We start from the raw sequence: 18,706 nt of genomic DNA, 5'->3' as shown, positions 1-18,706 counted from the left end.
AGTAGATTTTTAAAGTTTCCAAGGTGCAGTGTCAAAAAAAAGTAACTCTACCTTACCTAGATTTTGAATTATCTCCCTTTATTATACAAAATAAGGCTTGTCTAGAGCATTACTTGGATAGTATTGATGGCATTTCATTGAAACTTTACAAAATGATAGAGGCCATTGACGGGAAGTGCATTGTCAAAGAAAGGACCATAACTCTACGTAAGCTAGTTTTTGAATTATCTCCCTTTATTCAATTTTCTTCTTTTTATTATCACTATTTTTTTTTTAGCTCACCTGTCACAAAGTGACAAGGTGAGCTTTTGTGATCACGCGGTGTCCGTCGTCCGTCCGTGCGTCTGTAAACTTTTGCTTGTGACCACTCTAGAGGTCACATTTTTCATGGGATCTTTATGAAAGTTGGTCAGAATGTTCATCTTGATGATATCTAGGTCAAGTTCGAAACTGGGTCACGTGCCGTAAAAAACTAGGTCAGTAGGTCTAAAAATAGAAAAACCTTGTGACCTCTCTAGAGGCCATATATTTCATAAGATCTTCATGAAAATTGGTCAAAATGTTCACCTTGATGATATCTAGGTCAAGTTCGAAACTGGGTCACTTGGGTTCAAAAACTAGGTCAGTAGATCTAAAAATAGAAAAACCTTGTGACCTCTGTAGAGGCCATATTTTTCATGAGATCTTCATGAATATTGGTCAGAATGTTTACCTTGATGATATCTAGGTCAAGTTCGAAACTGGGTCACGTAGGGTCAAAAACTAGGTCATTAGGTCTAAAAATAGAAAAACCTTGTGACCTCTCTAGAGGCCATATTTCTCAATGGATCTTCATGAAAATTGGCCAGAATGTTCACCTTGATGATATCTAGGTCAAGTTCGAAACTGGGTCACATGGTGTTAAAAACTAGGTCAGTAGATCTAAAAATAGAAAAAACCTTGTGACCTCTCTAGAGGCCATATTTTTCATGAGATCTTCATGAATATTGGTCAGAAGGTTCATCTTGATGATATCTAGGTCAAGTTCGAAACTGGGTCATGTGGAGTCAAAAACTAGGTCAGTAGATCTAAAAATAGAAAAACCTTGTGACCTCTCTAGAGGCCATATTTCTCAATGGATCTTCATGAAAATTGGTCAGAATGTTCACCTTGATGATATCTAGGTCAAGTTCGAAACTGGGTCACGTGCGGTCAAAAACTAGGTCTGTAGGTCTTAAAATAGAAAAACCTTGTGACCTCTCTAGAGGCGATATTTTTCAATGGATCTTCATGAAAATTGGTCAGAGTGTTTACCTTGAAGATATCTAGGTCAAGTTCGAAACTGGGTCACGTGGGGTTAAAACCTAGGTCAGTAGATCTAAAAATAGAAAAACCTTGTGACCTCTCTAGAGGCCATAATTTTCATGAGATCTTCATGAATATTGGTCAGAATGTTCACCTTGATGATATCTAAGTCAGGTTCGAAACTGGGTCACGTGGGGTCAAAAACTAGGTCTGTAGGTCTAAAAATAGAAAAAACCTTGTGACCTCTCTAGAGGCCATATTTCTCAACGGATCTTCATGAAAATTGGTGAGAATGTTCAGCTTGATGATATCTAGGTCAAGTTCTTAACTGGGTCATGTGCGGTCAAAAACTAGGTCAGTAGGTCGAAAAATAGAAAAACCTTGTGACCTCTCTAGAGGCCATATTTTTCATGAGATCTTCATGAAAATTGGTGAGAATGTTCACCTTGATGATATCTAGGTCAAGTTTAAAAGTGGGTCACGTGCCTTCTAAAACTAGGTCATTAGGTCGAAAAATAGAAAAACCTTGTGACCTCTCTAGAGGCCATATTTTTCATGAGATCTTCATGAATATTGGTCAGAATGTTTACCTTGATGATATCTAGGTCAAGTTCGAAACTGGGTCACGTAGGGTCAAAAACTAGGTCATTAGGTCTAAAAATAGAAAAACCTTGTGACCTCTCTAGAGGCCATATTTTTCAATGGATCTTCATGAAAATTGGCCAGAATGTTCACCTTGATGATATCTAGGTCATGTTCGAAACTGGGTCACGTGGTGTTAAAAACTAGGTCAGTAGATCTAAAAATAGAAAAAACCTTGTGACCTCTCTAGAGGCCATATTTTTCATGAGATCTTCATGAATATTAGTCAGAAGGTTCATCTTGATGATATCTAGGTCAAGTTCGAAACTGGGTCATGTGGAGTCAAAAACTAGGTCAGTAGATCTAAAAATAGAAAAACCTTGTGACCTCTCTAGAGGCCATATTTCTCAATGGATCTTCATGAAAATTGGTCAGAATGTTCACCTTGATGATATCTAGGTCAAATTCGAAACTGGGTCACGTGCGGTCAAAAACTAGGTCTGTAGGTCTTAAAATAGAAAAACCTTGTGACCTCTCTAGAGGCGATATTTTTCAATGGATCTTCATGAAAATTGGTCAGAGTGTTTACCTTGAAGATATCTAGGTCAAGTTCGAAACTGGGTCACGTGGGGTCAAAACCTAGGTCAGTAGATCTAAAAATAGAAAAACCTTGTGACCTCTCTAGAGGCCATAATTTTCATGAGATCTTCATGAATATTGGTCAGAATGTTCACCTTGATGATATCTAAGTCAAGTTCGAAACTGGGTCACGTGGGGTCAAAAACTAGGTCTGTAGGTCTAAAAATAGAAAAAACCTTGTGACCTCTCTAGAGGCCATATTTCTCAACGGATCTTCATGAAAATTGGTGAGAATGTTCAGCTTGATGATATCTAGGTCAAGTTCTTAACTGGGTCATGTGCGGTCAAAAACTAGGTCAGTAGGTCGAAAAATAGAAAAACCTTGTGACCTCTCTAGAGGCCATATTTTTCACAAGATCTTCATGAAAATTGGTGAGAATGTTCACCTTGATGATATCTAGGTCGAGTTTAAAAGTGGGTCACGTGCCTTCTAAAACTAGGTCATTAGGTCAAATAATAGAAAAACCTTGTGACCTCTCTAGAGGCTATATTTTTCAATGGATCTTCATGAAAATTGGTCAGAATTTTTTATCTTGATGATATCTAGGTCACATGTGCTCAAAAACTAGGTCACTATGTCAAATAATAGAAATAACGACGTCATACTCAGTTCAACACTGGGTCATGTGGGGATAGGTGAGCGATTCAGGACCATCATGGTCCTCTTGTTTGGTTTCTAATACGTTATTCCCCATTTTGGGATAAGCACATGCATCGGGGAGCATCATTCAGTTTTACCGATTCCTTGTTTTTTATGCCCCCGAAGGTGAGCATATTAAAATCACACTGTCTGTCCTACCGTGCGTGCGTCTGGTAAATTCTTGTCCAGGCTGTAACTCTGCCATCCATAAAGGGATTTTGAAATAACTTGACATGAATGTTCACCATAATAAGACAACGTGTCATGCACAAGACCCAGACACCTAGCTGCAAGGTCAAGGTCACACTTAGAGGTCATAGGTTAACATTGTCTGTTTCATGTCCGGTCCATAACTCTGCCATCCATGAAGGGATTTTAAAATAGCTTGGCATAAATTTCTACCATAATGAGATGATGAGTCATGTGTAAGACCCAGACCCCTAGCTCCAAGGTCAAGGTCACACTTAGAAGTCGAAGGTTAACAGGGTATGTTTCGTGCCTGGTTCATAACTCTGCCATTCATCAAGGGATTTTGAAATTACTTAGCATAAATGCAGAGGTCGCGAAAATTTTGATCCAGTCCACCGCGTTATATCAAGTTCACAAGATTGATTGTCCGATAAAAATTGCAGGTCAATATGAATAAAATAAGAAGAAAGTCCTCCACGATTTCGTTAAAGTTTGAACAAAAATTACTTTTGTAACATGGATTATCAAACTATAGATTAGTAAGCGCTTGTTCGACTGGTCCTTAAAAAAGAAACAGTGGAAAACACTCACGACCTTACGACAATTGTAAGAACATGCATATCATTTGATGCATTGTTCCCGCTAATCGTGATGGTACTCGATTTATGTATGCATTCAATTTTTCTACCGATAGCGCGGGCACCAGTTCCCAGAAATTCAGAGGTCATCTTTCGTTCTGAGCGGAGCGAAGTTCAATTTCATTCTTTTTGTTTTTGCTGTAAAAATATATTGTTAATAAACATGTTATCTAATTTGTAGTACTTTGATGGTGCAAAGTCTGGTCTGAAACTGAAAATGAACCCCACGGCCGAGGAGTAAAAAGTTACTGTATGAGCAAAATCTGCCCGAGAGAAAATTATATAAATGAACTTTGTGGGGGAAAAGACAGAGATGATATAGAAAATGAATATGAAAACTTAATGTCTGAAATCTGTTCTAATTAATATTTTGCAAATAAACTCAAGGAATTTAATTTGTGTGATGCTGTTTATATAGACTATGTAGAAATACCAGTTTTAAAGATCAGGTATCAAATTTATCAAAAAGAATTAGGTCTGGTAAAATATTATCCGGTCCTGTAAAAAAGTCATGTTTACCAGACTGTCTGTCCTGTGAAATTTAAGGGTCTTTTGTGATCACTGTAAATGTTCCCCATAGTTAGACTACGTGTCTTGCGCTAGATCCAGACCCCTAGCTCTAAGGTCAAGGTCACACTTAGAGGTGTTAAACATTTAAAATATTCTTGTCAGAAAACACTGGCACTCACTTAAGCAATATACGTTCATCATGGCCCTCTTATTTTAATGTATACAAATTTGGTAATTTCATGTTTGTTTCAGGTGGAGGCAATCCATTCCATAACCTTGACAAGACTACAGTTTTACAGGAGGTAAATATATATATGTTGTCTGGACTGTTAAACATTTATTCAGAATTTTCCTTTAAATAAGAGATATGGTTATATTTTATATTTATTTCTTTGACATGACTCTAACAGAGTTGGGGTCTTTTCTTGTGGTCTAGCATTTGCAGTTGTTTGAAATGAGAAATATGACAAACATTGAAACTGGCAACAGTTCAGTACTTCAAAGTAAAAAAATTTAGATATTGAAGCGCTTTAACATTTGAATTTACTATTTAAGGCAAGGACGTTCAATGAGACACCTATAAACCCAAGGAAATGTGGAACAATCCTGACCAAGGTTCTGTACATGATCAACCAGGGAGATCAGACCATTGGTAGTACCGAGGCAACAGAAGCTTTCTTTGCCATGACCAAACTGTTCCAGTCGAAAGATGTAAGAAATGTTTCATTGTTTAAAATACAAATTCATTTATTTAGATAAAAAAAAATTCTGTTTTACAATTCATTCGAAAAACTAGTTAAGGAAGTGTGATTGCAACTAATTATTTATTGATTACTGAATTATTTCTGACTGCTTACAATTTAGTTAACACATTAAAAAAGTAAACAATAATGTGCATGAAATGTCTGCCTTGGTTTTGCAAAATTTTTGGAACTCGAAACGTTAGGTATACTCTGTGATCTAAAACAATGTTAAAGGTCCATTACTAAGGGAAAGTGAGTTGGCAATTTTTTTCATAGCCAGTGCATAGACTTCTGCAAGACACTAAATAATGAAGATTGGAAGGTCAAAATTTACAGAAGGTCTTTGGAACTCAAAGAAATGTATGTGTATTATGTTGAAATTTCAATGAATCGACAGAATGACCCCCCAGGTCTTTTTAACTTTCTTCATACTTCATAGAAAAATAATTGTACATATACTGCGATTTATTTCGAATTTCTACATACCAACTTTCATTTTCCAATAAAATGAAATAGTTTCTGTGCTTTTTAAAAGAAATTAAAATGTTCACTTTCCTTAGTATTGGACCTTTAACATGACTGTTAATGCATTTTTGTTAACATAGATAAGCATTTAGTTTTAGGAAATTCTCATTCATATTTTCCTGTGATAGAGAACAATGCATTTCCTGATTTGAGCTTCCAACTTTTTAGCAGTTTGCATCATAATAACTTTGTTTCAAAGAAATACTGAATGATAGCAATGAAATTGTTGTCCGAAACAATTTAGAGAACATAGAAGTCTTTTACACATTGTGATATGAGCTAAAAAAGGAAAGATGGGGTTGTGCAATTCATTGAAACAATGTGTGTGTTCTTTTTTTACAGCCCACATTGAGACGTTTGATGTACATGGGAATCAAGGACATGTCTAAAATTGCTAATGACGTCATCATAGTAACAAGCAGGTAATATTCTATCAAGTTATCTCTATTTTAACAGGATGAAACAACTGGTTTCAAATGGTTGCAAGTAAGATTGATCACTGTAATGACAAGTCCCAACACAGGAAACATTAAAACGACTAAATGGAATGATGGCTAGATATAAATTGCAATGTGGACCACTACAAATCGCAGCATCACGCCCCTAATCTAACATAATATTGAGACACTTGTTCAGATTACATTATATTAATATTACATTTGTAAATAAATGTGAGGCTTTTGCATAGACACAGTAGGAAATTTGTCAGTTACTTGCACAGAAAGGGTACATGTATTCCTGTTTTAAAATCTGCTAAATTAAAAAAAAAACTAGTTGAAGTCTATTATAGATATAGTACAAAGTATACCTGGCTGTGGTGACAAAAAGAATAACATTATTTTTCAGTTTGATGAAGGATATGACAGGCAAAGATGATCAGTTCCGTGGACCAGCCATAAGGGCTTTGTGCTCTATAACAGATGTAAGTGGATTATTATATCTTTTGTGATCTGTTCTTCTTATAACAAGACAAACATAAAACACCAATAGACGCCTTGCTTTTTCACAATCTGGCAGTTGTGCATTTTTTAGAAGGGCATCTTTTCAAGGTAGTTAAGGACTTTGACTTCCTGTATCCACAGTATGAATTTGGTATAATTCCTGCTAGAATCAGTTTGTTGAGATTTCTGGTTCTAAAACAAGTTACATATTTGATTTAATGCAAGGAAGTCGAATCATTTTTCCCTCACTGTTTGAATTCAAGGTTAGGATGTAAAATGTATAATTGTGACTGACGGGGAAAGTCGGCTTTTTTATGTGCTTCCCATTTCTAAAATAATGTCTTGTTGTGGTGTCTTTGATCTTACACCATATCATTTAAGCTAAGAAGTAACATAATTTGTGCCAGTGCCTTAAAACAGAAGTTATTTAGAACTTGGGATTTTCTTGCAGCTTGTAAGCTGCACATGTATAATCTATTTCTAGCTGTTAATGTGATAATACATCTAAAACATAACATTCTCAATGAAGTCTTTTAATAAGCAAGTGACAGTATAAAGGAATAGTGTTATGTTAACAGCACTAACATGCTACTTTCCATTCTTAATAGTGGAGACACACCTCAATTACCCTAACTGTTACATGTTGTGGAGACAGAAATGATTGTCAGAAATATATATACACTGTTAACTTTTATTTCAGACGACCATGTTACAGAGCATTGAGAGGTACATGAAGCAGGCCATCGTGGATAAAAACCATGCTGTTTCCAGTGCTGCTCTTGTTTCATCACTGGTATGTCACCTTACAGTAGTTGAAAATTATTATTGACTTGTACCATAATCATATTTTGTAGAATGAACTTAAAATTGATGTTGCTGAGGATATCAGTATTAGACCTCAATAAATATGCTAATATCTTATCTGTCTAAAGATTTCCACACTTGCATTATTTTAGTCTTTAACCCTTAGACTGCTGGCGGCAAGTGATTCTGCCTTTGTGACCAGTGCAGACCAAGATCTGCCTGCACTTCCGTACAGTCTGATTATGATCTGTACTGTTCGCCCATTCAGTCAGTATCTTTTTGGTAAGCACCCCTTTTAACAGTTAATGATACTGTCCAAATTGAGAGCTGGACAAGTTCATTAAAGAAATTTAGCAGGGTAAGGGTTAAAAAAATTTTAGTTTGTCTCAGTTGTATATTGTAATACTGTTGTATATATTTGTAGTGTATATTTTACAGCACTTGAGCAAAGGGAGTCAGGATGTGACAAAACGTTGGGTGAATGAGGCACAGGAGGCAGTATCCAGTGATAATGTCATGGTTCAGGTAAACTGTATATTTATGTCTCCCCACCCCCATCCCCCATTCTGGGGGAGACATATTGTTTTTGCCCTGTCCGTCCGTCCGTACGTCACACTTCATTTCCGATCAATTACTGGAGAACCATTTGATCTAGAACCTTCAAACTTCATAGGGTTGTAGGGCTGCTGGAGTAGACGACCCCTATTGTTTTTGGGGTCACTCCATCAAAGGTCAAGGTCACAGGGGCCTGAACATTTAAAACCATTGCCGATACAATAACTAGAGAACCACTTGACCCAGAATGTTGAAACTTCATAGGATGATTGGTCATGTAGAGTAGATGACCCCTATTGTTTCTGGGGTCACTCCGTTAAAGGTCAAGGTCACAGGGGCCTGAACATTGAAAACCATTTCCGATCAATAACTTGAGTACCACTTGACCCAGAATGTTGAAACTTCATAGGATGATTGGACATGCAAAGTAGATGACCCCTATTGATTTTGGGGTCACTCTGTTAAAGGTCAAGGTCACAGGGGCCTGAAAATTGAAAACCATTTCCGGTCAGTAACTTGAGAACCACTTGACCCTGAATGTTGAAACTTAATAGGGTGATTGGTCATGCAGAGTAGATGACCCGTATCGATTTTGGGGTCACTCTGTTAAAGGTCAAGGTCACAGGGGCCTGAACATGGAAAACCGTTTCTGATCAATTACTTGAGAACCTCTTGACCCAGAATGTTAAATCTTCATAGGATAACTGGACATGCAGAGTAAATGACCCCAATTAATTTTGGGGTCACTCTATTAAAGGTCAAGGTCACAGGGGCCTGAACTTGAAAAACCGTTTCCGGTCAGTAACTCGAGAACCACTGGACCCAGAATGTTGAAACTTCAAAGGATGATTGGTCATGCAGAATAAATGACCCCTATTGTTTTTTGGGTCACTCCGTCAAAGGTCAAGGTCACAGGGGCCTGAACATTGATAACCATTTCCGATCAATAACTTGAGAACCTCTTGATCCAGATTGTTGAAACTTCATAGGATGATTGAACATGCAGAGTAGATGACCCCTATCTATTTTGGGAGCACTCTGTTAAAGGTCAAGGTCACAGGAGCCTGAAGATGGAAAACAATTTTCAATCAATAACTTGAGAACCACTTGACCTACAATGTTGAAACTTCATAGAGTAGATGACCCCTATTGATTTTTGGGTCAGTCTATTAAAGGTCAAGGTCACAGGGGCCTGGTCATGTAAAATCATTTCCGGAAAATAACTTGAGAACCACTTGACCTAGAATGTTGAAACTTAATAGGATGATTGGACATGCAGAGTAGATGACCCCTATTTATTTTGGGGTCACTTGATCAAAGGTCAAGGTCACAGGAGCCTGAACAGTGACTTGAGAACCACTAGGTCAAGAGTGTTGAAACTTAGGGGGATGACTGGACATGCCAAGTAGATGATCCCTATTGCAGCCAACCATCAGTGTCTCTTTGACTTTCGCTCCTGACCCCTATTGACTTCTTGCCTTTAGGACTTTGCATTGGGGGAGACATGCGCTTTTTTACAAAAGCATCTTTTAGTCTTCATCTTCAGTATAAGTTTTGCTGTCAGGGTTCTCTGTGACTGAGTAATTAATGTCACAGACTTTGTATCACTTGTCCTTATCAATTAAGAAGTGAAACCTCAATAGGGATGTAGGTGGTTCTGCCACAGAAGGGGCACCTGGGCTCTTCCTTCTCAATAAAGAGCCAGAAAAATTGCCCTTTGACCTTAATTGAGTCAGCCTGACTGTGAAATGCAACAGCAAAAACATTTTGCTGTTATTTGTTTACAATAGGCTCAAATGACCTGAAGTTATTTCACTTCACTAAATTCCTTTCTGCACTCCGTAGTGTAACCTGTTGTTATAACAATACATTATTTTGAAGCCTTCCAAGGAACCCAAATATGTAGAACATTAGCTCAATACGTAGAACATTAGCACAATATGTAGGACATTAAATCAATATGAAGGACATTAGCTCAATATGTAGGACATTAGCCCAGTATGTAAGACATTAGCTCAATATTTAGAACATTAGCTCAATATGTAGAACATTAGCCCAATATGTAGGACATTAGCTCAATATGTAGAACATTAGCTCAATATGTAGAACATTAGCCCAATATGTAGGACATTAGCCCAATATGTAGAACATTAGCTCAGTATGTAGAACATTAGCTCAAGAACATTAGCTCAATATGTAGAACATTAGCCCAATATGTAGGACATTAGGTCAATATGTAGAACATTAGCCCAATATGTAGGACATGAGCTCAATATGTAGAACATTAGCTCAATATGTAGAACATTAGCCCAATATGTAGAACATTAGCCCAATATGTAGGACATTTGCCCAATATTTAGAACATTAGCTAATATGTTGAACATTAGCTCAAGAACATAAGCTCAATATGTAGGACAGCCCAATATGTAGAACATTAGCTCAATATGTAGAACATTAGCTCAAGAACATAAGCTCAATATGTAGAACATTAGCTCAATATATAGAACAGCCCAATATGTAGAACATTAGCCCAGTATGTAGAACATTAGCTTAATATGTAGAACATTAGCTCAATACGTAGAACATTAGCCCAATATGTAGAACCTTAGTTCAATATGTAGAACATTAGCTCAATACGTAGAACATTAGCCCAATATGTAGAACATTAGCTCAATACATAGAATATTAGCTCAATATGTAGAACATTAGCTCAATATGTAGAATATTAGCTCAATATGTAGAACATTAGCTCAATATGTAGAATATTAGCTCAATATGTAAAACATTAGCTCAATATGTAGAACATTAGCTCAATATGTAGAACATTAGCTCAAGAACATTAGCTCAATATGTAGAGCATGAAACTTCAAGATCAATGTATGTTGTAAGTTCAGATCTTGGGAAAGGTATAAGGACTCCATTGACTGATAACTACATGTCTAAGATCATTTGTCTTTGTCTCTTCTTCATGTGGGGAAGTTGTCAGTTACTTTAAGAGATCAGGTAAATACTGTAATGAATTCAGGAACACTGATAGTTTTGTAGAGACATACTTGTACATTCTTAACATCAAATCTTCTATTGTTATTTCAGTACCATGCATTGGGATTGTTGTACCACATCAGGAAGCATGATAAACTTGCAGTCACTAAACTTGTCAGCAAGTTCAGCAAGCATTCACTCAAGTCACCATATGCTTACTGTCTACTTGTAAGTTTAATTTTTTCAGTTTGCTTATTTTGCTTTTACACTATCGCATGGAGCACTTTTGTCATTACCGTCACATGTGGCAGTAGATGCAGACATAATTATATCAGAATTATATTACTTTGCAAAGACTAGAATTTACATGTGTAGAAAGAAACTGTTAATGGATTCCCTGGTAAAGTTTGAAATTGAAGCATACTGTTTCTGACTGGAAGTTATTTCAGCATTTCAGTATACTAGTTAAACTGTTCTGTGATGTTTTGTTATGTTTTGTGAATTTCAGATCCGTATAGCGTGCAAGTTGTATGTGGATGAAGATGCTGGTAATAGCTCACAGATGTTTGACTTCATTGAGAGTTGCTTGAGACACAAGAGTGAGATTGTGATATATGAGGCAGCACACGCCATGGTTAACATGAAAGGGATTACAGCCAAGGAGCTGGCACCTGCTGTGTCTGTTCTACAGTTGTTCTGTAGCTCACCAAAACCAACACTGAGGTTTGCTGCTGTGAGAACTCTGAACAGGGTGAGTTTGGTGCAATCATGTGGACATGTTTTTTTTTTTTTTTTCAAATTCAGAAATGACTTTTTGTGTGTGAGTGACTGTAAGTCTTTGATTAAAAAGATCTTTATAGCGGGTAAATTTAAGATTTCTGCTTTAATAGCAAACAACATATTTTGTTTTCTAGTAAATGGTAATTGGTCCTATGTACTTCAGCTTAATTCCATGTAACTGACCTTACTTCAAACACTGCAGCTCCGTAATGATTCTGCAACATATTACCCACTGTGGCCCCACATTCATAGAAAAGTTGAATTTGTTTTTTTTAGCATGCTTATAGCTTTGTTGTCGTTTGAAATCTATTTTATTTATTTATTTATAAAATATTGTTATTCAGGTTGCAATGAAACACCCTGCAGCAGTGACAGCATGTAACCTTGACCTTGAAAATCTGATCACCGATAGTAACCGTAGCATAGCAACCCTGGCAATCACCACACTTCTCAAGGTAAAATATATTTTGATATTCTGAATACAAATACTGAATATTTTAGTAAAGATAGGGGGATGTCCATTATTTTGTAATATTAACACTAATACAAAGCAAAGTTGACGTAACTTTGGCGCCTTACCTTTTGCTGTTCATACAAAATGAACATCATAATTTTCAATGGAAAAGAATAGGGCGAATGTTATATTTTGTAATATGAAAAAGTTTTAGTGTGAATATAATGAAATATTTTCGGCATGTAAAATAATCAAAGTTTAATGGAGTGATTTATTTTCACAGACTGGAAGTGAAAGCAGCGTGGACAGACTGATGAAGCAGATCTCAACATTTATGTCGGAAATCTCTGACGAGTTCAAGATTGTGGTTGTGCAGGCCATCCAGTCTCTCTGTCTAAAATACCCACGTAAACATGGTGTCATGATGAACTTCCTGTCCTCAATGCTGCGTGATGAAGGAGGTTTTGAATACAAGAAGGCGATTGTTGACAGCATCATAACAATCATTGAGGACAATTCAGACGCAAAGGAAGCTGGACTCGCTCACCTGTGCGAATTTATTGAAGATTGTGAACATACTGTCCTTGCTACGAGAATCCTCCATCTGCTCGGAAGAGAGGGACCAAGGACGCCAACACCATCTAAATATATAAGATTCATCTACAACCGTGTGATCCTCGAGAATGCTGCAGTGAGGGCAGCAGCTGTTACAGCTATGGCAAAGTTTGGTGCTCACTGTGATGAGTTACTAGATAGCTGTGTAGTGTTGCTGGAGAGGTGTGAACTGGACTCGGATGACGAGGTCAGGGATCGGGCAACCTTCTATGTTAGAGTCCTCAAAGAGAGGCAGAAGGCCCTGAACTCTGCATATATTCTTAATGGTAAATATTTAAAGGCAAAAACTATCTTGCTGTTAATAACTTTAATTGTAAGAGGAATTATTCATTTTTCACCATCAGGACGAGAAAGTGTAACGGTATTTCTTCTGAAAGAATAGATCAAGATAAAGCAGATCTTGGATTTTCTTTTGTAAAAGCTTATCACTTGTTTAGTTTGATGCTATTTGTTCCATGATTTGTTCTGTAAATTCTTTTACTTTGGCTCGTAGACTTTGAGTAAACCTAGATTTCATTTGTTTTCAATTTTTCAGGTCTGCAGGTCTCTGTAGTTGGTCTGGAAAGAGCTTTGCACCAGTACACCCTCGAGCCATCTGAGAAGCCGTTTGATATGAAGACTGTACCATTGGCCACTCAACCAATCACTGACAATAGACCTCTACCAGGTAAGTAGAATGTCTGAAATTTGTACACCTTACCCTTGTGAAATATTGTCAAGAACAGTTTGTTTTTCACTTCTTAACATCAGATGTTTTGACAAAGTCGTTGAAAAGTTTCACCTGAAATAATATATTATTTTTCATATTTTTACATGTAGATCCATAAACGATGACTTTGAGCTGGTATTGATCCTTGCATAAAGTTCAGATATATTTATTCCCCATATAATCGGCTTCTGACCTATACAATAAGTGGTCTGTCACATTATTTTATAGGTAAGGATGCAGGAGAGACAGTTTCTGCCAAAACCTCGGAAAAAGTGGCCTCTTCCAGACAGGATGTGTATGCAGGTAAATCTTTTCTCCATATTCTGTTTTAGTTAGAGTTAATTTAGTAGAGATAAATGCCGACTTGTCCATAGATTGATTAAACTGAGCAAAAGTAAATATTCTTTATGATGATTTAAATGCTGGAAATTGTCTATTAAAGTGGCATATCTCTTTGTTACATCTCTGTATGGAGAAGTGGGGGACAGGTTAGCACTGTTAGTAATTAAGTGCCTGTAAACCAAGTAAAAATATGTACCCAGGAAACATCAAGATATATTATTTTATTACTCAAAATAAAACCAATTATCTCATACAACACTCTTTATTCATCCAGAATATGCATTAATACTTATAACGATAGTTAAATATATGCATGATACATTTTGTAATAAATTAATTAAATTCAGTAAAAGTATATTGACAATATTGGGAGTTGATCGGCCGCTCATGACTCAACAAGGGTCTCACCATGTAAAGTCGTTAAAAGCACAGCAAAATCCATCGACCGAGAGGAGAACAGAGGCACCAACCCAAGGCTTGCAAAAACAACGCAACTGCGCAATCCATCGAACTTCGAATCATGAATCCAACCCAGCCTGGGTGTCACCGGGATGTGATCAAATGCACAACCGGAGCCAATGTAAAGCGAGGCAATATAACACAACGGACCACAAGGCAAAGCAATGCAAGACACTTTTGTACTTTGTAACAGGTATCACTCAAACAACGCAAAGTAACGCAAGACACTTTGTACTTTGTAACAGGTGTCACTCAAAGGCAAAGCAACACAAGACACTTTGTACTTTATAACAGGTGTCACTCAGAGGCAAAGCAACACAAGACACTTTGTACTTTATAACAGGTATCACTCAAATGCAAACACACAACAATTTCAATTGAACGTCGAGCTACCATTCCACCCATTTCGGGTTTCACCGAGAATGAGCGAAACCGCAACATGAGTCAATGAAAGGCAAGGCAAGGCAAGGCAAAGTGACACCATTGAGAGCAACGCAGCATACGCAACACACGCAACACTAGGAATTGCCAAGTACTAGGGCAAAACATTTTACTATCCAGTTAACACAAACTGGTAAACATATGATACTCCAAAGTACGCAACTTGAATGCAAACATACAGACACCGTATCCGTTCACCTCACGGCCGACAGAATTTTACCGCCAACGTATTATGAGCGACAATAACCATCAAGCCAGTATTATAAATAAACACCTTTTACTTATAGCATTTTGACAAGATGAAGAAAACTAATATTAAGGTCTATCAAATGTCACAGTTAAAAAGCTAGTGTTTTACATAATAATTGTTACCACAAATAATAGCAGAATTTTGTTAGTGATATCCAACTGTGATCACAAAGTTTTTAAGTTCACATAAAATAATATTTACGACAGTCAATACTATAATTATTTTCCTGTCCTTGAATTTCATCTCAATACGACACATTTAACTTAAAAAGTGAAACTTATTCTAACAAAGTGATTACTTCTCTATTGTCTTCTTGTACATTTAGTTTATATATTTTAAGGATAACATGGTGTAATAGCCATATTTCATATCTTGTAACTGGATGGTAATATTTAAATGAAATTTGGTCACTTTAAAGACATTCAAAATTAAAAACATTTCACCGAGAGATTTTTCAAATTTTATCAATTTTGGGGGAGATAATCGGTATTGAAGTTAACATTGATGCCTATGGGAAATATATAATTTCTTTGATTATGAGAATCTGAACTTGAGTTTCGAGAAAATTTTGCGGTAGAAAGCTGCATTATATGATTCAGATACAAATATCAAAAAAGAAATCTAAAATTCCCCGTATGGAAAAGCAGAAAATCATTTTTTCTAGTTTTCAGGGGAGATAACTCATGAAAAAAACAAAATTATCAGGGGAGGTAATCTAAAGGAAATGTTTTAGAACTTCTGTCATTATATAACTTGTCAATATGCACCTTATTTCTATCGTTTGACATTTTAAAGCTTACATTATCAAGTTGTATGGACGCATTTTGGTGAAATTGAGGCCTATTACACCATGTTATCCTTAATACTAGAAATACGTATATTAATATCAATCAACTATCCCGTGCCTTTTTAAAGAAGTATAAAATCTTTCAAATTATACTGGAGAGTCTTATACAAATATAGTCACACCCATGCTAAACCGTTTTCTTAAATAACAAAATTTATATACACTGCATCAAAATGTCTCAGTTTTTTCTTCATTACACTGTATGAACATCTCACATTTGGAAGTCCTTGGTCACGTAACAAGATGACATCTAGCCCCGTCATACATTTTGATGGCTGGGTGTGTTATCTCCTGCAGTGTTATTGCTCTCCGGTATATCACCCTCATCAATTTACTTTGGCACAGTTTAACCCTGCAATTGTAAGTAAAAAGACAGCAGTACCTAACAACTCAGTCGTCAAGACCGGGTGGACAATAACAATTAACTTGAACAAGAACATCAACGTTAGCTATTGTTAAATAGATGGACTTTATGCAAATTTCCTTTACAACTTTGAACCAGTTTCATAAAACATTCCACAGATGATGCAAGATCAACATAAATAGATCAGTAAAGTGTATATAAAACACTGACAAAGTATTCTAGCAAGTTGTTAAAACTACAATACTAGCCCGAAATTGAAATGCAAAACTCTATGTTTCGAAAGTTACCTATAAATACAGGGTGTGGCGGTCGGGTAGTTTTGACATTACCGACGGTGTAGCTAGCAAAATGTGAGAGAACTGCACGAGATTATTGGTATTTATATTATATCGGCTGGGTACCAGTATCAATAGGAACCAGTTCAGATCAGCCAAGTGTAACAATATCGATGACACGTTTATCTACGAAAACAGACGACAATTTAATAAACTAGCAGACAGTAATTAACGAGCAACAATTTGAGAAAAAATAAATTAAATTATTTTAATTCTAAAATAATTTCCATTATTGGAAGGAATGTAGATTGGAAAAATTGCTTTTACCAATCATTTCATATTGATATTTCGTAAAGCTTTCTGTTTTAGCCATAAAGAGACACAATAGTAAGAGAGTGCACTTTCGGTAAAATTCTAAGTAATATGATACTGAAAATATGGTATTTTTCATTTCCTAGAGCAACTTGCTGCTATACCAGAATTTGCAAACCTTGGACCGCTTTTCAAGTCGTCGAGCCTGCCAGTAGAGCTGACAGAGTCCGAGACGGAGTATGTGGTACGCTGTGTGAAACATACCTACTCCAGATACATTGTGTTCCAGGTAAACAGCTTGATATTCATGGTAGCTTGTTTTTGAAAGGCTATTGTTAACCAAGTATTAACAGTCTATTTCAAAGCAGAATGATTGTTAAAACCAGTTTATTACTGAGAAAATTTGCTCAGCTTTAAATAACTACACTTGATGACTGATTTCTGGACTTTTGATCAGTATGTTCGCCATAGTAAGGGATTGTGGAGACTGTCGTCAAATTACAGCCTTAACAGGTTTTGAACTCAACCTCTAGATTAGAAGTCCGGTCATCTACCCCTGCATCACTGTTCCTGTCTTAAATAATTGGTGTCATTGCTGCTCTTAATCTGAGGTTTCTTTAGATACCAGAATTATTTTGTTTTCCACAATTATAAGAGCAATAGAAATTATGATTAGTGCAATTGTTTGTAATGTTTTTAAGACTTGGAAAAATTTGATTTTTGTAGATGCTAGTGTTTGTCTTGCAGTTTTACATCCCACTATATCCATGAGAATTTATGGCATTTCAGCCAAGTGGTTTCTTAAATTAGACATTATCACATAATTTTATTAAGTGGAATGTGAAATTGTGTTTCTTACTTCTAATTTGTATTAATTGAACAGTTTGACTGTACAAACACGTTATATCAATTGAATAGTTTGACTGTACAAACACGTTGAATGATCAAGTGCTGGGGAAAGCCACTGTGAGCATGGAACCTGGGGATGGATTTGAAGTAATCAAGTACATACCATGTGCTAGTCTGCCGTATGATACTCCGGGTACTACATACACACTGGTCAGACTGCCAGAAGATCCTACAATGGGTAAGACAATACAGTACAACTTCCTCGTTCCCAATGTCTTACTGTGTTACCTTCTCATAAATATTTGGTTTATGTTGCATTACAAGTGGTTGTACGCAAAGAAGTCATAATTTGGTTTGAAGGGTTAAGTTGCAAGTTGTTTGGTCTTCCTGGTAATTGTTGGTTTATAAATAATAAAAAATTATTGAAACTTTATTGAGGCTTCTTTAGATATCTGTAGTTCCTAGTTATGTCTCCCACACCACTGTGGTGGGAGACGTATTGATTTACTCCTGTCTGTGTGTGTGTTCATATGTCACTGTGTGTGTCCGTCTGTCACAAATCTTGTCCGCACTCTAAGTCGAACATTTCTCATCCAATCTTCACCAAACTTGAACAAATTGTGTTTGCCAGTAAATCCTCGGCCAAGTTTGAGAACTAGCCAATCGGCCCAGGTACTTCGGAATTATGGCCCTTGAATTACCTAAAATACTGATGCCAGTGATACAGGTCTTGGTGCATGGTTGACTCAGATACATAATGGAGAAGAAATGCCAGTCTAGATGATTAGGCAGTTGTGGGAGACATGTGCTTTCCTCAAAAGCAGCTCTAGTTTTTGCCTAATTTTGACATTTGGTGAGTAGAGGCCATTTCTTTTACATCTCAATGTAGTGATACACAGAGAATATAATGGTGTTAAAAATGTAGAACAATTTAAACGAAAGGTTTTTTGTTATTTAAAGATACAATAAATATATAT

At 36.4% G+C, this 18,706-nt stretch overlaps 1 protein-coding gene across 1 annotated transcript in view; it reads left to right on the top strand.

Annotated features, from left to right (window-relative positions):
* LOC123529177 (coatomer subunit gamma-2-like) overlaps positions 1–18,706 on the top strand; it is a 34,805-nt gene that overhangs the window by 9,914 nt on the left and 6,185 nt on the right. Inside the window, exons 3-16 of the mRNA XM_045309400.2 lie at positions 4,735–4,784; positions 5,038–5,193; positions 6,093–6,172; positions 6,597–6,672; positions 7,392–7,484; positions 7,934–8,020; positions 11,144–11,260; positions 11,541–11,783; positions 12,157–12,267; positions 12,550–13,147; positions 13,417–13,548; positions 13,819–13,893; positions 17,027–17,169; positions 17,799–17,967. Of these exons, the coding sequence (XP_045165335.1) occupies positions 4,735–4,784; positions 5,038–5,193; positions 6,093–6,172; positions 6,597–6,672; positions 7,392–7,484; positions 7,934–8,020; positions 11,144–11,260; positions 11,541–11,783; positions 12,157–12,267; positions 12,550–13,147; positions 13,417–13,548; positions 13,819–13,893; positions 17,027–17,169; positions 17,799–17,967 (2,130 nt within the window). The remainder of the gene's footprint in view (positions 1–4,734; positions 4,785–5,037; positions 5,194–6,092; positions 6,173–6,596; positions 6,673–7,391; positions 7,485–7,933; positions 8,021–11,143; positions 11,261–11,540; positions 11,784–12,156; positions 12,268–12,549; positions 13,148–13,416; positions 13,549–13,818; positions 13,894–17,026; positions 17,170–17,798; positions 17,968–18,706) is intronic.

Source organism: Mercenaria mercenaria, chromosome 13 (genome assembly GCF_021730395.1).
Source record: "Mercenaria mercenaria strain notata chromosome 13, MADL_Memer_1, whole genome shotgun sequence".
NCBI classification, from domain to species: Eukaryota; Metazoa; Mollusca; class Bivalvia; order Venerida; family Veneridae; genus Mercenaria; species Mercenaria mercenaria.
The sequence above is the reverse complement of the archived record's forward strand: the minus strand, read 5'-3'. Positions and strand labels throughout refer to the sequence as shown.